This window comes from Zootoca vivipara, chromosome 3 (genome assembly GCF_965207765.1).
Source record: "Zootoca vivipara chromosome 3, rZooViv2.hap1.1, whole genome shotgun sequence".
Taxonomy (NCBI): Eukaryota; Metazoa; Chordata; class Lepidosauria; order Squamata; family Lacertidae; genus Zootoca; species Zootoca vivipara.
The window spans coordinates 102072425-102087759 of NC_142586.1; the positions used below are offsets into that span (position 1 = coordinate 102072425).

General features: G+C 51.4%; 1 protein-coding gene across 4 annotated transcripts in view; it reads left to right on the forward strand.

Annotated features, from left to right (window-relative positions):
* Positions 1 to 13636, forward strand: part of CUL7 (cullin 7) — a 37230-nt gene extending 23594 nt beyond the window's left edge. For all 4 annotated transcript variants that reach the window (XM_035111145.3, XM_035111142.3, XM_035111144.3 and 1 more), the window contains exons 14-30: positions 65 to 292; positions 2430 to 2520; positions 2618 to 2789; positions 4772 to 4877; positions 6143 to 6238; positions 6343 to 6518; positions 6998 to 7131; positions 7234 to 7419; positions 7675 to 7790; positions 8340 to 8522; positions 9005 to 9162; positions 9643 to 9883; positions 10041 to 10215; positions 10634 to 10779; positions 11622 to 11727; positions 12072 to 12268; positions 12355 to 13636. In XM_035111145.3, the coding sequence (XP_034967036.3) occupies positions 65 to 292; positions 2430 to 2520; positions 2618 to 2789; positions 4772 to 4877; positions 6143 to 6238; positions 6343 to 6518; positions 6998 to 7131; positions 7234 to 7419; positions 7675 to 7790; positions 8340 to 8522; positions 9005 to 9162; positions 9643 to 9883; positions 10041 to 10215; positions 10634 to 10779; positions 11622 to 11727; positions 12072 to 12268; positions 12355 to 12639 (2796 nt within the window). In that variant the 3' untranslated portion in view covers positions 12640 to 13636. The remainder of the gene's footprint in view (positions 1 to 64; positions 293 to 2429; positions 2521 to 2617; positions 2790 to 4771; positions 4878 to 6142; positions 6239 to 6342; positions 6519 to 6997; positions 7132 to 7233; positions 7420 to 7674; positions 7791 to 8339; positions 8523 to 9004; positions 9163 to 9642; positions 9884 to 10040; positions 10216 to 10633; positions 10780 to 11621; positions 11728 to 12071; positions 12269 to 12354) is intronic.
* The last annotated feature ends 1699 nt before the right edge of the window (positions 13637 to 15335 follow it).

Genomic DNA, 15335 nt, shown 5'->3' on the forward strand with positions numbered 1-15335 from the left:
TTGTTTTTTAAAAATGCTGTTATAAATTCCTGATGTGCTTTTATTTAATTTCCATCACCTGCAGGTTGTCCAGGAGTCCATTGAGTTCCTTCATCACTTGGCAACCCTGGACAGAGACTGTGCAGTTTCCATGTGCTGCCTGCGTACCGAGGAAGCCTTGGCCAAAGTCGTGGAGAAGCATGGCTCCGGTCTCCCATGGGTGACGGAACTGGGCGACCTCGTGAGCAAGTGCGAGAAGTACGCCGGCCTCTATAAGAAGATGACCGCCAGCATCCTGGCTGGCTGCATCCAGGTAAATCCCGGTACCTTTTGTGGGGGGATCTAGCTTGGGAGTGCAGGCCAGGTGGAGCAGAGCCGCTTGCAGATACGGTGCATTGCATGGAGATAAGCCATGCCAATGAATTGGGGAAACAGGAAGAAATGCCATGCATTGGCTGCATTGCATGGAGATAAGCCATGCCAATGAATTGGGGAAACAGGAAGAAATGCCATGGAAGCTCTGCCTTGCTTATAGCCATTGCTGTCCTGGGCTTCTTCGGGAGGGAAGGGCAGGATAAAAAATTCCATAAGGAAGGAAGGAGTCATCCTCCCCAAACAGCTTCTGAGTCTCAGGCTTCTTCCAGCTCAGTTGGTAGAGCATGACACTCTCAATCTCGGGGTTGTGGGTTCAAGCCCCACGTTGGGCAAAAGATTCCTGCATTGCGTGCAATTGGATTAGATAACAATTGTGGTACCTTCCTAGCCTACAATGCTATGTTTCTATTATTATTATTATTATTAGGGACGCGGGGGGTGCTGTGGGTTAAACCACAGAGCCTAGGGCAGTGATGGGCAACCTTTTGAGCTGGGTGTGTAAAAATTCGCCAAAAAACCGAGCATAACTCGGGTGGTGTGTCACTTCAAGAAAAAAACCATAATTTCGTGATATTTATAGTTTAAATAACAAAAATGTATAATTGTAATATAATAAACCAAAAACTAATTATTTAACCAAACCAAACCAAAAAACCCTTATTTATCACAAAGTGCCCAGAGTTGTTGAGTTTTTTAGGGGGAGCTGCTAACAAAAGTTTTGGAGGTTTTTTTGGGGGTGCAAAAGTTGCTTTGTTTTTTGGGGGGGTGCCCCAAAGGCTGCTGTGCTTTTTTGGGGGGGAGAGAACAGAAATAAATGACGGATAATACCTTCGCTGGAACTAACACGCAGCACCGACATAGTCTGCCAAAGCGCCAAAAAAGCCCAGCACAGAACAGGTTAAAAAACGAACGCTGTTACACCCAATCATAGTCTGCCAAAGCGCCAGAAAAAACAGCACAGAAAGGGTTAAAAAACCAATCTCTGGCTACCAGCAACAGCGGAGACAAGCTGTAGGAGGAGCGGGAGAACAAATGGGGGGGGGAGCCAACAACAACAGCGAGAATGGGCCGATAGGGCGTGTGCCAGCAGTGAGGGCTCTGCGTGTCACGCCTGACACGCGTGTCATAGGTTCGCCATCACTGGCCTAGGGCTTGCTGAACAGAAGGTCGGCGGTTCGAATCCCCACAACAGGGTGAGCTCCCATTGTTCAGTCCCTGCTCCTGTCAACCTAGCAGTTCGAAAGCACATCAAAGTACAAGTAGATAAATAGGTACCGCTCCGGCAGGAAGCTAAACGGTGTTTCCGTGCACTGCTCTGGTTCGCCAGAAGTGGCTTACTCATGCTGGCCACATGACCTGGAAGCTGTATGCCGGCTCCCTTGGCCAATAAAGTGAGATGAGCGCCACAACCCCAGAGTCATCTGCAACTGGACCTAATGGTCAGTGGTCCTTTTACCTTTATTATTATTATTATTATTATTATTATTATTATTATTATTATTATTAATTGACAGAATAGTAGAATTAATAATAATAATTTAATTTATGAATCACTTCCTACGACCATCCAACCTCTGCTTAAAAGCCCCCAAGGAAAGAGATTCCACCACCTCTCATGGGAATCTGATCCCGTGTCGAACAGTGCTTCCTGTCGGAAAGCGTCTTCCTGATCTTTAGTCGGAATCTCCTTTCTTGTGACTGGTTGGAATCCTACCCTCCAAAGCAGGAGGAAACAAGCTCGCTCCATCTTCCATGTGACAGCCCTTGAGATAGTTGAAGATGGCTATCGTATCTCCCGTCAGTCTCCTCTTTTCCAGGTTAAATACCCAGCTCCTTCAACCATTCCTCATAAGGCTTGGTTTCCGACCCCTGTGTTATCTTGGTCACCTTCCTCTGCACACTTTCCAGCTGCTCAGTATCCTTCTTATGCTGGTCCTAAGCTGCATAGGGAGTTGTCCACCGGTACCGGCACACCTTGAGCTTCCATAAAGCTAGCTCTGCCTTCTTACTGCCCTTTAATACATTGGGTGTCTCTTTGCCCTCTTTCTCCTCTCCCTCCGCTCCCAAATGCACAGGTGGTTCTGGGTCAAATAGAAGAACACAGGCAGACCCACCAGCCTATCAACATCCCATTCTTCGATGTGTTCTTGCACAGTCTTTGCCAAGGTGAGTGTCCTTTTAGCCTTCAGAGCTGTCGACGTCTCATTCCTTTTACGGCTCTGGCCGTTTGCACCAAGCCCAGGGTCATTTCTTCTTTGCTCAGGCTGCAGCACGGAGGTCAAGGACGACAAGTGTTGGGAGAGGGTGGAAGTCTCCTCCAACCCTCAGCAAGCCAGCAAGCTGACGGACGGGAACCCCAAGACCTACTGGGAGTCTAATGGCAGCAGCACCTCCCACCATATCAACATCTATATGCATCGTGGGGTAGTTATCCGGTGAGTATACCTGTTGGGAGATGGGATCTGGGGCTTGGGACTGATGGGAAAAGGGCTTCTCTTGCCGTTGTAATAGTTGAGGGTGGAAATATTATTATTATTAATAATAAATAATATAATTTATTATTTATTTATACCCCACCCATCTGGCTGGGTTTCCCCAGCCACTCTGGGCGGCTCCCAACAGAATACTAATAATAACAACAATAAAGTGATAAAACATCAAACATTAAAAACTTCCCTAAACAGGGCTGCCTTCAGATGTCTTCTAAAAGTCAGGTACTGTAGTTGTTTTATTTCCTTGACATCTGATGGTAGGGCATACCACAGGACAGGTGCCACTACTGAGAAGGCCCTCTGCCTGGTTCCCTGTAACCTCACTTCTCGCAGTGAGGAGAACCTGCCAGAAGGCCCTCGGCTCTAGACCTCAGTGTCCGGGCAGAACGACGGAGGTGGAGACGCTCCTTCAGATATATTGGGCCGAGGCCGTTTAGGGCTCGGAAATGTTCTGGGAGCCAATGTAGGTCTTTCAGGACCAGTGTCACATGGTCTCAGCGGCTGCTCCCAGTTACCAGTCTAGCTGCTGCATTCTGAATTAGTTGCAGTTTCCGGGTCACTGTCAAAGAGCACGTTGCAGTAGTCCAAGGGGTGGCATTTCTGCCAGTTTGCTCAAAGTGGTCTGTTTAAAGAAATAAAAATAACCCACCCCCCCTGGAAATGTCCAACTGGATTTTCTCATTTATTCTGTGGGTGTTTTGGAAGACGTTCATCAATAGGTTGGCAAAAGGGCTGCCTCTTCTCATATAAACCACCCCAGACTCCGCTTTCATCGTCTGATTTCACGTGTCTCCTCCACGTGAAGTCTGAAGGGCAGCAACATGAGAACAGGCCTTTTCTGCAGTGGCTCTTTGTGGGATGCTCTCCCCAGGGAAATTCTCCTGGCCCCTTCCTTACATACCTTTAGGTGCCAGGCAAAAACATTTCTCTTCAAACCAGGCCTTTGGCTGATTAATATTCCTTGGCCTTTTAAATGTGTGTAGGGGAGAGGGGGGGGTTAATGTTTTGTTGTTTCTGTTCTATTTATTTGTTGCTTTAATCCTGTATCTTGCAAACTGCCCTGAGATCTTGTGATCCCTTGCAGCATATCAATCCGATAAACAAACAAACAAACAAAATATGTCTATCAATCAAAATTTTATGTTTAATTCTTGGCTTTCCCCCCCACCAAATGAATTTAGAAATATCCGTCTTCCACTCCTTGAAGCAGCCTGCATTATTTACAGTTGGTATTGATTGGCATAAAAACAGCATCCTGGCCAATAGGTTTATTTTGATAGCTGAGATTCTGCCAAGCAGGGAGAGCTCCATTCTCTCCCAAATCTCCAGCTCTTTCTTTATCTCTTTCCACAGTTATTTCCACAGTTATTTTCAAATGAGTTGAGATTTCTTACTGTGAGCCAGAGGGAGCATTAAGATAAACTCAACAGTGTAAATAAGTTTTGATGGAAGTAACAATGGAATACTGAACGGTTTAGTTTATATAAAGATATGCAGGGATTTATGCTATGCAAAATGAACCATGGAACGAGAAGAAGGGAAGTCATTGATATTTTAAGGTTGTCTAAATGAATATTCTAAATTGTAAAACAGCAAATTGAATACAGTGGTGCCTTGCAAGACGAAAGTAATTTGTTCTGCGAGTCGCTTCGTCTTCCGGTAATTTCGTCTTGCGAGGCGTGGTTTGCCGCGGCAAAAAACAACAACAAAAACCGCCAAAAAACTTTGTCTTGTGAAGTGCTGCCATAGAAAACTTCGTCTTGCGAGTCACCAAAAACATCGCAAAACGCTTTCGTCTTGCGAGTTTTTCGTTGCGCGAGGCATTCGTCTTGCGAGGTACCACTGTACAAATAAATAAAACAAGACGGTTGGATGCCAGGCATAGAGAGCCAAGTTTCTTGAACCCCTCCTCTCTCCCTGCACAGGCAGATGTCTCTGTTGGTGACCAGCGAGGATTCCAGCTACATGCCAGCGCGTGTTATGGTCATGGGAGGGGAGAGCGCAGCCAGCGTCAGCATCAAGCTCAATACGGTCAGTGCTGCAGCCTGAAAGGTGCTTGCGTGGCTAGAGACTCGAGAGCATCAAGCTCTTCCCTGTGCCACGGAAGGGTTCCTGGCTCTGAGACGCACACCACACTTGACAAGGTTTTGCCTTTGTTGGCACAGCTTTAAGCGAAAAGGACTGTAGGTTCAGTGGTGGAGAATGCAAGCCTTGCCTTCAGAAGGTTAGTCTCTGGTTCAAAGGAGGGAGTCACCAGGAAATAAGAAAGACTTTTGGCTGAGAGCTGCCGCCAGTCGGAGAGGACCAGGAGTGGGGGTTGCTGAACAGCAACTCCCACCAGCCCCAGCAAGCATCGCTCCAGTTATCAGGGATGATGGGAGTTGTGCTTCAAGCAGCATCTGGAGAATGCTTAAAGTTTCATTTCATTTTTAATTAGGATTCCACCTTTCTGCATCACAAGCTGAAGAAACCAGAAACACGCAGCGAAGATCACACCCCTTAAAAACAATCTGACCTGATACAAAAAAGAAGTCACGATAAACACACAACTTTAAAACGTACATAATAATAATAATAATAATAATAATAATAATAATAATAATAATAATTTATTTATACCCCGCCCATGTGGCTGGGTTTCCCCAGCCACTCTGGGCGGCTTACAACAGAAAAATGAAATAAAACAATTAAACATTAAAAGCCTCCCTAAACAGGGCTGCCTTCAGATGTCTTCTAAAAATCTGGTAGCTGTTTTTCTCTTTGACATCTGATGGGAGGACATTCCACAGGACAGGCGCCACCACCGAGAAGGCCCTCTGCCTGGTTCCCTGCAACTTGGCTTCTCGCAACGAGGGAACCGTCAGAAGGCCCTCGGTACTGGACCTCAGTGTCCGGGCAGAATGATGGGGGTTTTAATAAAATTAAAACACTAGCAAATAATAATTAACCAGAAATTCACTCTTGATAATTGCAATAAATAAATTCTAAACCACCATCAATAAAAATAGCAGCAAGTCACGGTGCATAAAATTGCACAATAAAAAAAAACAGGATAAAAGTGTCAAATTGAGAAACAGAGACACGCAACTTACAGAATTATTGTATTAGGTGCGCATGCACAAATACATACAGAGGCAATTGACACTAACAACCCTGTGGGAGGGAAGAAGAGAGCAAGGGAATTAGGCACATACAATGTTAGGGCCTCCCTGCCCCTCTCCTCCTCCTCCTCTGTGATAAAGAGGCATCTTCGCAATGACAAATCCAAGCAGCATCTTCTCCTTTTCTGCCCAAAGGTGACTGTCCCGCCATCAGCCAGCAGAGTGATCCTCCTGGAGAACCTGAACTGCTTCTGGCCCATCATACAGATCAAGATCAAGCGCTGTCAGCAGGTAGGAGGCAGGCAGGCAGGACTGCGCACCTTTTGGGGTGTTTGAGTGGGCCCTCCCCACGGGGGCTGCCTTGATTTCACTGGAAAGGATTGTGTCGTTCTCAGGGGGGCATTGACACTCGCGTGCGTGGCATCGAGGTGCTGGGTCCCAAGCCCACCTTCTGGCCCATCTTCAAGGAGCAGCTGTGCCGGCGCACGTACCTCTTCTACACCACCAAGGCGCACACCTGGTGCCAGGAAATCTCGGGAGACCGGCTGCAGCTGCTGCAGCTCTTCAACAGGTCTTTGCCTCTCCTGCCCTTTCCCTGGGGCCGCAGGTGGGGAGGGGCAAGGAGGGGTCTCCCTCTTGCGGTGGGAGGGGGTTCATATTCCCATGCTTACCCCAAGACAGGGGTTCCCGAACTTGGGTCTCCAACTGGTGATGAACTACAATTCCCATCGGACCTGTTCCTACGTCCTGCTAGCTAGGGTTGATGGGCGTTGTAGTCCAAAAAGAGCTGGAGACCCAAGTTTGGGAAACCCTGTCGGAAAATATCCATCCTGGTCCTCTCCCCTTTCATCTCAGTAATCATAATCATCATCATAATTTTATTACTTATACCCCACTCATCTGGCTAGGCTTCATGTTGTTCAAGCTCCTGCCTGCTTTGTCCCGCACCCTGTGCAGGCATTGCCACTCAGCCCATTTGTCCCTGGCTTCCAAAGGCCTCCAAGCGTCGCCCAAGTCAGCAGCTGACCCTCCACCCCTTTGCTGTTTCAGGTTGAACAGTGCCTTGCGCCATGAGCAGGTCTTTGCTGACCGCTTCCTTCCCGACGACGAAGCTGCCCAGGCCCTGGGCAAGACCTGCTGGGAGGCTCTGATCAGCCCTTTGGTGCAGAGCATCACCACTCCAGGTATGGCCTCTCCTTCCTGGCCCAAGTCCTCAGGGAGCCACACCATCCCTCCCCTCCCCTCTCCCAGCAGCCCTCCCTCTTGACTCTTTCCTGCCCTTCCAGATCCCAGCGGCATCAGCCCCCTTTCCTGGCTCCTGAGCCAATACCTGGAGAACCTGGAGGCGTCCCGGAGCGCCAAAAGCCGGGCGGCCATCTTCAACTCTCGCGTCCGGCGCCTGAGCCACCTGCTGGTGCACGTGGACTCCAGCAGCCCTGACCCTGAGGAGCTCAAGCCCCCTGTGAAATCCAGTGAGTGTCTCCCCACTCCCTGCTTGGGCGGATAGGCAGCCCCAGGAGGGGCAGGTCCCCTTTCCGAGGTCAAGGTGGGAAGGTCACCGCAGGGGAGCCAGGCAGACCTTGGCAGGAGCAAGAGTGTCTGTCGTGGCATTGGAGGAAGAGGCTTCCTTGGGGAGGGAGGAGAGCCCTCCAGGCCCCCTTGAATCAGAAGGGGGTGCCTGGTGCTCCGGTCCTCGTGTATAACGCTGCACAACCCCCACTTTGCAGACGGGAAGAACGGGAAGAACAAAGAGACGAGTTCTGGGGCCGTCAAGGCAGCCGTGAAGAAGCCCAGCAGCACTACTGGCATCACCCAGTGCTGGAAAGGGGTGGTCCAGCAGCAGGTAGGGGGAGCAGAGGAACAGGGTGCGATTGGAGGCGCCAAGCAGGGTGAGATGGGCCTTAGCGACTCTCCCTGGCTGCAAACGGATGTCTTCCAGGCCACGTCTTCCATGGCAGACCATCCACTAGTCCTGCTGCTTGTATATCTGTGTCTGCATGCAGTTGCCTCCCTGCCTATTACTGGGAAGGCAGCCTTGGGGAGAGCTGAGGCTGCAGGGCAGGACTGGGGGTGGATCAGACTCTCCCAGGAAAGGGGGTTCAAGCTCTACGTGGTGCTGCTAAATTAGGTGGGAGCCTCGTTCTTATTTGGAAACTTCTGCCCCAGTTCCAGTCACATGCACAGACTTTCCTGATGACTGACAAACCAATCAAAAGATGAGATGAAGGGTGTTTACCACTACCCAGGACAGGCAACCAGCCTGCATTCTCTCTCGTAACCCAACGCCAGGCACCACTGCCAGCAGGAAGACTTCCAGGCAGGCCCCAGGGAGCCAGGGAAGGGCGTGTGGGTTGCTCTGACCCTGTTGTGCTCCTGCCGTCCCTCTGCCCAGGTGAAGCTGTTCCTGGAGTCCTCCTGGCAGGCCTCGGACTTTGTGGAGCGCTACTGCAACACCTACCTGCGCCTCCGCACCGCCATGGAGGAGCTTTTTGGGCAGCAGATGTCCTTCATGCTGGCCCTGTGCCACGGCTTCTCGGGGGGTCTGCTGCAGCTCTCCTTCCTGACAGCCATGCACGTGAGTAAGGGCGGAAGGGTGGGGTGGGGGGCACGGCCTAGTAATGGGGGAGGTGATTTGCAAGGAGCAGAACTTTCCCTCTGACATCGCCCCTGGCCTCCGTCTCTGGTCTCTGAGCTCTGCAGGCAACCTGGCCTTAGAATCAGAATCATAGAATCATAGAGTTGGAAGAGACCACAAGGGCCATCCAGTCCAACCTCCTGCCAAGCAGGAAACACCATCAAAGCCTTGCCCCTTGCAGTTCCAGGGATGTCAGACGTGGCCTCACCTCACAGCCTCTTGGCTCCACTGGCATCACAAAGCAGCTAGCTTCCCCTTCTGGGATCTTCCCCAGATGACTTGTCCATCCCCTTCCCTGGAGGCGTTGCTGGTTTGGAGGGAGGGATCCCCTCCGCCTCCCTCGCCTCCCTTCTCCCTTCATGGAAGCTCCGCCTGCTTCTTCTCCCTGCTTCAACTGGTGCCTCTTGCTCTGTGGCCAACAGGTGAGTGAGCAGTTTGCCCGCTACATCGACCGGTGGATCCAGAAGAGCTGGGCGGACTCTGGCAACGTGGAGACTCTGCGGCGCCTGCAGCAGAGCCTGGAGCCCTTCCTCTTCCTGGCAGGCCTGGAGTTGGCCAACACCTTTGAGCACTTCTACCGGTGAGGAGGCCTTCGTGGGGCAGATATGTGGAATCGTAGTGGGGAGGGGAGGGCCAGAGATCGGGGTGGGGTGGGGAGAACAGCTGCCGTCAATGCAGAAGGTCTTGGGTTCCGTCTCCAGGAAGGAGGGAGATATTCCTGCCTGAAGCCCTGGAGCCACTGCCAGTCAGTGTAGCCAATGCTGAGCTGGAGGGACCAAGGGACCTGGCTCAGTACAAGGCAGCTTCCCATATTCCCAAGAAGCTGCTTATCAGGTTGTTCTGGGAGACGGCGCAGGCGTTGGGCAGGAAGGGGTGCAGCCTATTCCTGGCACTTCCGTAGGGAAGAAGGAATTGAGAACGCCAGTTCAGTCAGCTGCTGGGTTTCTTCCTTCCTTGGGTCTGGGTCTTCTACTGGCCTGCCCTGCCCTGCAGGAGGGACGAGGGGGGTCTGGGCTGACGGGGGTGCCCAGCGTTTGGTCTGATCTCTCTGCCTGTGCAGGTACTACCTGGGAGACCGGCTCCTGTCGCAGGGCAAGACGTGGCTGGAGTGTGCCGTGGTGGAGCACATTGGGCTGTGCTTCCCCAACCGTTTCCCCCAGCAGATGCTGAAGAACCTGAGTGAGCTGGAGGAGCAGCAGCAGCAGTTCCACCTCTTCCAGCTGGAGCAGCTCGACAAGCACCTGCTGGAGCACGACCAGGATGGGAACTGGGAGGCGGAGGAGGAGATGGAGGAAGGCGAGGTGAGAGACGAAGGAGGGACCAGCAGGGCAGAGCGCCATCCCTCTGGACCACGCAGGAGGTCCTCTGCCCCCCCCCCCGGCCTTTTCTTCCTCCGTTGACACTGCCTGGGGAGCTCCCACTGTCTGCCAAAGCCACAAACCTTCTGTATTTCCCCAGATGGTGCAGGCACAGCAGTTGTTCTCTTGGGAGGAAGAGGCCGAGGTGAAGGTGCTGGCGTTGTCTCCACGCTGTTGGACCATCTCCTCGTTCTGCTACCTGGAGGATCCTGCCAGGTTCTTCCCAGAATCCCTCAGTCAGCACCTGAGCAAGTTTGCTGACTTCTACACCCAGAGTGAGTGCCAGGCTGTTCTTGAGCCCAAAATGAGCAGCTCCTTCCTTGCAGGCCTCCCTGCCTCCCTCAGGCTGAGTTTCTGGGGGGCAGGGGGACCCCACTTTTACCCGAGACTCTGAACTTGGAATTGAGAATCATAAATCTTTCTATAAAGAAATGATACAAACCTTCACGGTGAGCTGTGAGTCTTTAAACCATGCTATGAGAGAGGCAGCGTTAAGAGGTTCATAATCTTTGAGAAATCTGGCTAATCTAAGGAACATGGGATAAGACTATTTTAAAAAAGCAAGATTTGTGTTTTGTTCATGCTTCTCCAACCCCAGTATTGTGATATCCTGTCCTTGAGCAGAGAGGCAGGGAGAGTGTTGCCCGTCTGGCCACTGTATTTCTTGCTGACCTTTGTCTTTGTCTTTCTCAGGTCAGAGCCGCTTTGGGCTGGAGCACACCAAGCCGCGGCGTTTGCAGTGGACGTGGCTGGGCCACGCGGAGCTTGAGTACCAGGGCTGCCTCCTGCATGTCTCTACCCTACAGATGTACATCCTCCTCTGCTTCAACACTGCCGAGGTCTGAGACTCCCTTGATCCCCACTTGTTTGCCGTCAGCTGGGCATCTTCCGTGACTCATATGATGGCCTGCGTTTGCGTAAAAACATGGGTTGCCAATGTGATGCCTGCTAGCACAGATGTGCTCAGAGAGGCCTTCTCTTGTACTCACAAGGCCCCTTCCTCTGCTCCTCTACTCGCTGAAGTTTAGTTTGAGAGAAGCAATCTGTTGTAGCCAACAGAATAGGTTTTGGGGTGTGCTTGGTTGCAATGGTAATGGTGTGTGTGTGTGTGTGTGTGTGTGTGTGTGTGTGTGTGTGTGTGTGTGTTGCCCATGACAAATCCTCCAGTTTGCAGATCCACCCACAGATCCTGAAATGTTGGCAACCCTGTCTTGAAACAGCCCCACCGCCTTAATTTTGCACAGTAGAGATTGAAAGCCCTACTGGATCCCCAGGCTTGGCTTAGCACCAAGCACAGTTCCTGTTTAACTAACTCCAGGTGCGCTCTGTTGGACAATGCTTAGCTCGCCTTCTATCTGCTTCAGAAGTTGCTAAACCTTCTCATGGTTATCCCCACATCCTGTGATTGCCGTTGTGGCAGAAACTAGCAGTTCAGCGACTCCTGCTGTATGGATTTGAGCATGCACCCTGCAAATTTCCTATTTCCTGTGATTGGCTGAGGCAACGCAGCCAGATAGGCGGGGTATAAATAATAAAATTATATATATATATATATGCAAATCCCCTCTAATTCTTGAAGGAGGCATTAACCCAACCTGCTTCCATCACCGTTGCAGGTGTTCAGGAATTCCTCTGAGGCTGTCTTCGTTTACCTCCGTTTTCTTTTCCCTTTTGGCCCTAGGAGGTTTCTGTGGAAAGGCTCTTTCAAGCCACAGGTCTCTCCCCTGAGCTCCTCAACTGTGCGCTGAAACCTCTGACGGCGAATGCAATCTTGACCCAGAGCCAGGGTAAGTATGGAGATGGGATCTTGATTTACTTTGGGGTGGGTGGGATCCTGACTTCCAGCTATTTCCACGGAGCACTTGCTTTGCCCGAATCCTTTCGAAAACTATACAGCCAAGGAGAGTTTCCCAAGCTAGGCCTCAAAAAGGGCTGGCTACGCTGGAAATCTGAGAAGTTCTGCCAGTCTGAAGTCCTTACGTCGGGGTAGCCAACCTAGGGCCTTCTAGGTGTTCTGCACTACAGTTCCCACCAGCCCCTGCCAGCCTGGCTAAGGATGATAGGAGTTGTAGTTCCCCACAGTTGGAAGGCACAATCTTGGCTATGCCTGCCCTATGCCTTTTGGTTCCAGGTATCTTGAGGCTGAGTGAGGGGACACTGGCCCTAGTGCCCAGCCAGCGCCTGTGGCTGTTACCCAAGCAGACCTACTTCAATGTGGAAGAGAACGAGGGCGGGGCTCTGGAGAGGAAGAGGAACACCATCTGCTGCTTCCTTCTCGAGATCCTGAAAGAGGAGAGAGAGCTGCACATTGACAGCCTGGTGTTCAGGGTACGAAATGCAGGGGTCTGACCTTGTAGCACAGTCCGGCTGGTAGCCAATACCAGGGACTAACCCACTCTTTCTGCCTTTACCAGGTGATAGACGCCTGCCAGAAACCAAAGCCAGGCTCGGTCTCAAAGTTCTCCAGCTTCTGCTGCAGCAGCGCTGATGTCCTGTCCTGCGTGCTCCACCTGCTAAACCAGGGCTCCATCCAGCGCCGGGAAGACCACCCACACCTCTTGCAGTGCGTCTCCAAGGACCCCCCTGCCCTGCCGGCACCAAGGAACCAGCCTCAAGTAGTGTTCCAGACCGTTGAGATAAAAAAAGCACCCACTGCACCCTGCCCAGAAAAGAGACAGGCCTTCTCTACATTTAGGTAGAACTGGCTGCCGGCATTCTGACACAGCTGCCCAGAATGCTGCCTTCCTGCGTGGGATTGAGAGAGCGGCCCTTGCTTTTCGACGCAACGGCAAGGAAGGCGATGGGCGTTGTTTTTGCTCCACGGCTGACTCCGACTCCTCCGAATAGGAGGATCGCAAGCTGCCTTTTCAGCAAAGAGCAAAGTGTGCTTCGGTAACGCCGTGGCCTGCGGTGGGCAGAGCTGGCTCCCTCCTGCAAGGAGAAACTAGCCAAGCTGTCGCAAGCAGCTGCTTCCAGAAGGTGGATGTTCTTTATTAAAGCCATGGGGCTCTGCCACTGCCTGGCTGCTGTCGGCCTCCCGGGCTAGCAGCCGGCCTGTTATTCGGTGCAATAGGATGCAACGAAGACTGGTTGGTAAGCAGCCACAGCCTTTCCTGAATGTCCAGAGTCACTTGTGGTTGTAAAACCCAGGCGACTCGGGAAGCGTCTTCTCCAGATGATATACTTGCCTTATTTGCCCCCGTGTCAAATTGCCTTGCAAACATGGTCCGGTGGAAGGATTGCTTCCTTCCCCCTCACTGGGAACGTGATCTTTTGATTCATGCCCCCTGGCCTTAGGGGAGGAGCATCTCCCATCCTTGCATGTTCGTTTGGCTGCTGGACAAAGCTAGGACCTCACTGAGCTGATACAACATGGTGTCCTCTAGATGATGTTGGCACTAGCCACTCCCGACAGCTGCAGCCAAGATAGCGAGTGGTCCAGGATCTTCAGGAGTTGTAGTCCGTCGTCATCTAAAGTGCCTCCTGTTGGCTGCATGTGCTCTGATTTCTTTACGACATCCTTTCAGTGCGTAAGACAGGACATCCGGCCTAGCCTTTGTGTAGGAATCTAGCGCTGGTGTATTTATTTTTATTTATTTTTAATGCATTTTGTTTTCTCGTTTTTGTGTTGTGAACTGCCTTGGGATCTCTGGACGATGGGTGGTATGCAAATGTAATAAATAATAATCACAATAATGATTGAGCCTCTTGCATTCTAGCCTGACAATGAGTGCCATTGGGCAGAGGCTGAAGAGTGAACGGCCGGCACCTTTCCCTTTGCAATGGATGAGTCAGCCTTTGATGGGTGCTGAAGCCCTTGCCAATGGCCAGACCTGGCCTGGGGTGGTCACTGCAAACCACGGTCCAGTAAATTAGCTGCTAAGGGCCAGCTGTTTATTTCATTCCAAAAACGAGACCTAGAAGTTTGTACTCTCAGATGTAGCTTGTGAGCAAGTTCGTTTACATAACAAGTGCACATGATTTGTGTCCCTACAGCGCCAGTAGGGAATATGTGTATTTGTAGAGGTCTATAGGGACCTACGAGGGACCCAGGTGGCGCTGTGGGTTAAACCACAGAGTCTAGGGCTTGCTGATCAGAAGGTCGGCGGTTCGAATCCCTGCAATGGGGTGAGCTCCCGTTGCTCGGTCCCAGCTCCTGCCCACCTAACAGTTCGAAAGCACATCAAAGTGCAAATAGATAAATAGGGACCGCCCCGGCGGGAAGGTAAACGGCATTTCCGTGTGCTGCTCTGGTTCGCCAGAAGCAGCTTTGTCATGCTGGCCACATGACCCGGAAGCTGTCTGCGGACAAACGCCGGCTCCCTCGGCCTATAGAGCGAGATGAGTGCCGCAACCCCAGAGTCGGACACGACTGGACCTGATGGTCAGGGGCCCCTTTACCTTTATAGGGACCTACAGTCACTGAAGGAAGGGATGGTTGGAGCCACCCAGTTTTTAAACATTACACATTGAGATGGCTTGTGGGGATGGGCCGTGTGGCCTTTGACCTTCTGTTAAGACGCCAACCTTCCTCAGCTCCAGCCAGCATGACCAGGGGTCAGAAATAAACAGGATTGTCATCTTCCCAAAATCAGGTACGTGAGGTGCTGGGCTTTGGGAAGGTGACATGACGACCGTGACAGGGTCCGAGAGTCCTCACACCTTCCCAAAGCCTAGTTAGCGCTTTCCCAGCTATGGGAAGGAGGTGGGAGAAGAAGAAGAGAAGAAGAGTTTGGATTTGATATCCCGCTTCATCACTACCCAAAGGAGTCTCAAAGCGGCTAACATTCTCCTTTCCCTTCCTCCCCCACAACAAACACTCTGTGAGGTGGGTGGGGCTGAGAGACTTCAAAGAAGTGTGACTAGCCCAAGGACACCCAGCAGCTGCATGTGGAGCAGCAGGGACACGAACCCGGTTCCCCAGATTACGAGTCTACCGCTCTTAACCACTACACCACACTGGAGAGCTCTAGGACCCTGCCGGAGCTTCATGCCTCCATCCCAAAGCACAGCACCTTGCTTACCTAATTTTTGGGAAGCCAGTGTGAGGGCTGGGGCCTAATATTTTCACCTTGCTCCCCCTCACGCACATTAGGGCAGTGTGCAACCCAGAGTTTGTGTGTCAAAGTACTCTTGTGGCCCACTTGGTATGAAAAATTGGACTGTGCTGTTGGAGGGTCAAAAATGAGGTGCAAGACATCTCACTCACACGGACTTCTGCATATTGTTTTACCTCCTATGCTTTCTGTTGCCTCTGTTCAATGCAACAGCCAGCTGCTTTGTCATTCCCTTCCCTTCTGAAGAAGTCCAAAACCTGCAATCCCATCAACTGCTGAAGTCCAAATAATAATAAAATAATAATAATAAATAAATAAATAGGTTAACAATCCATGGC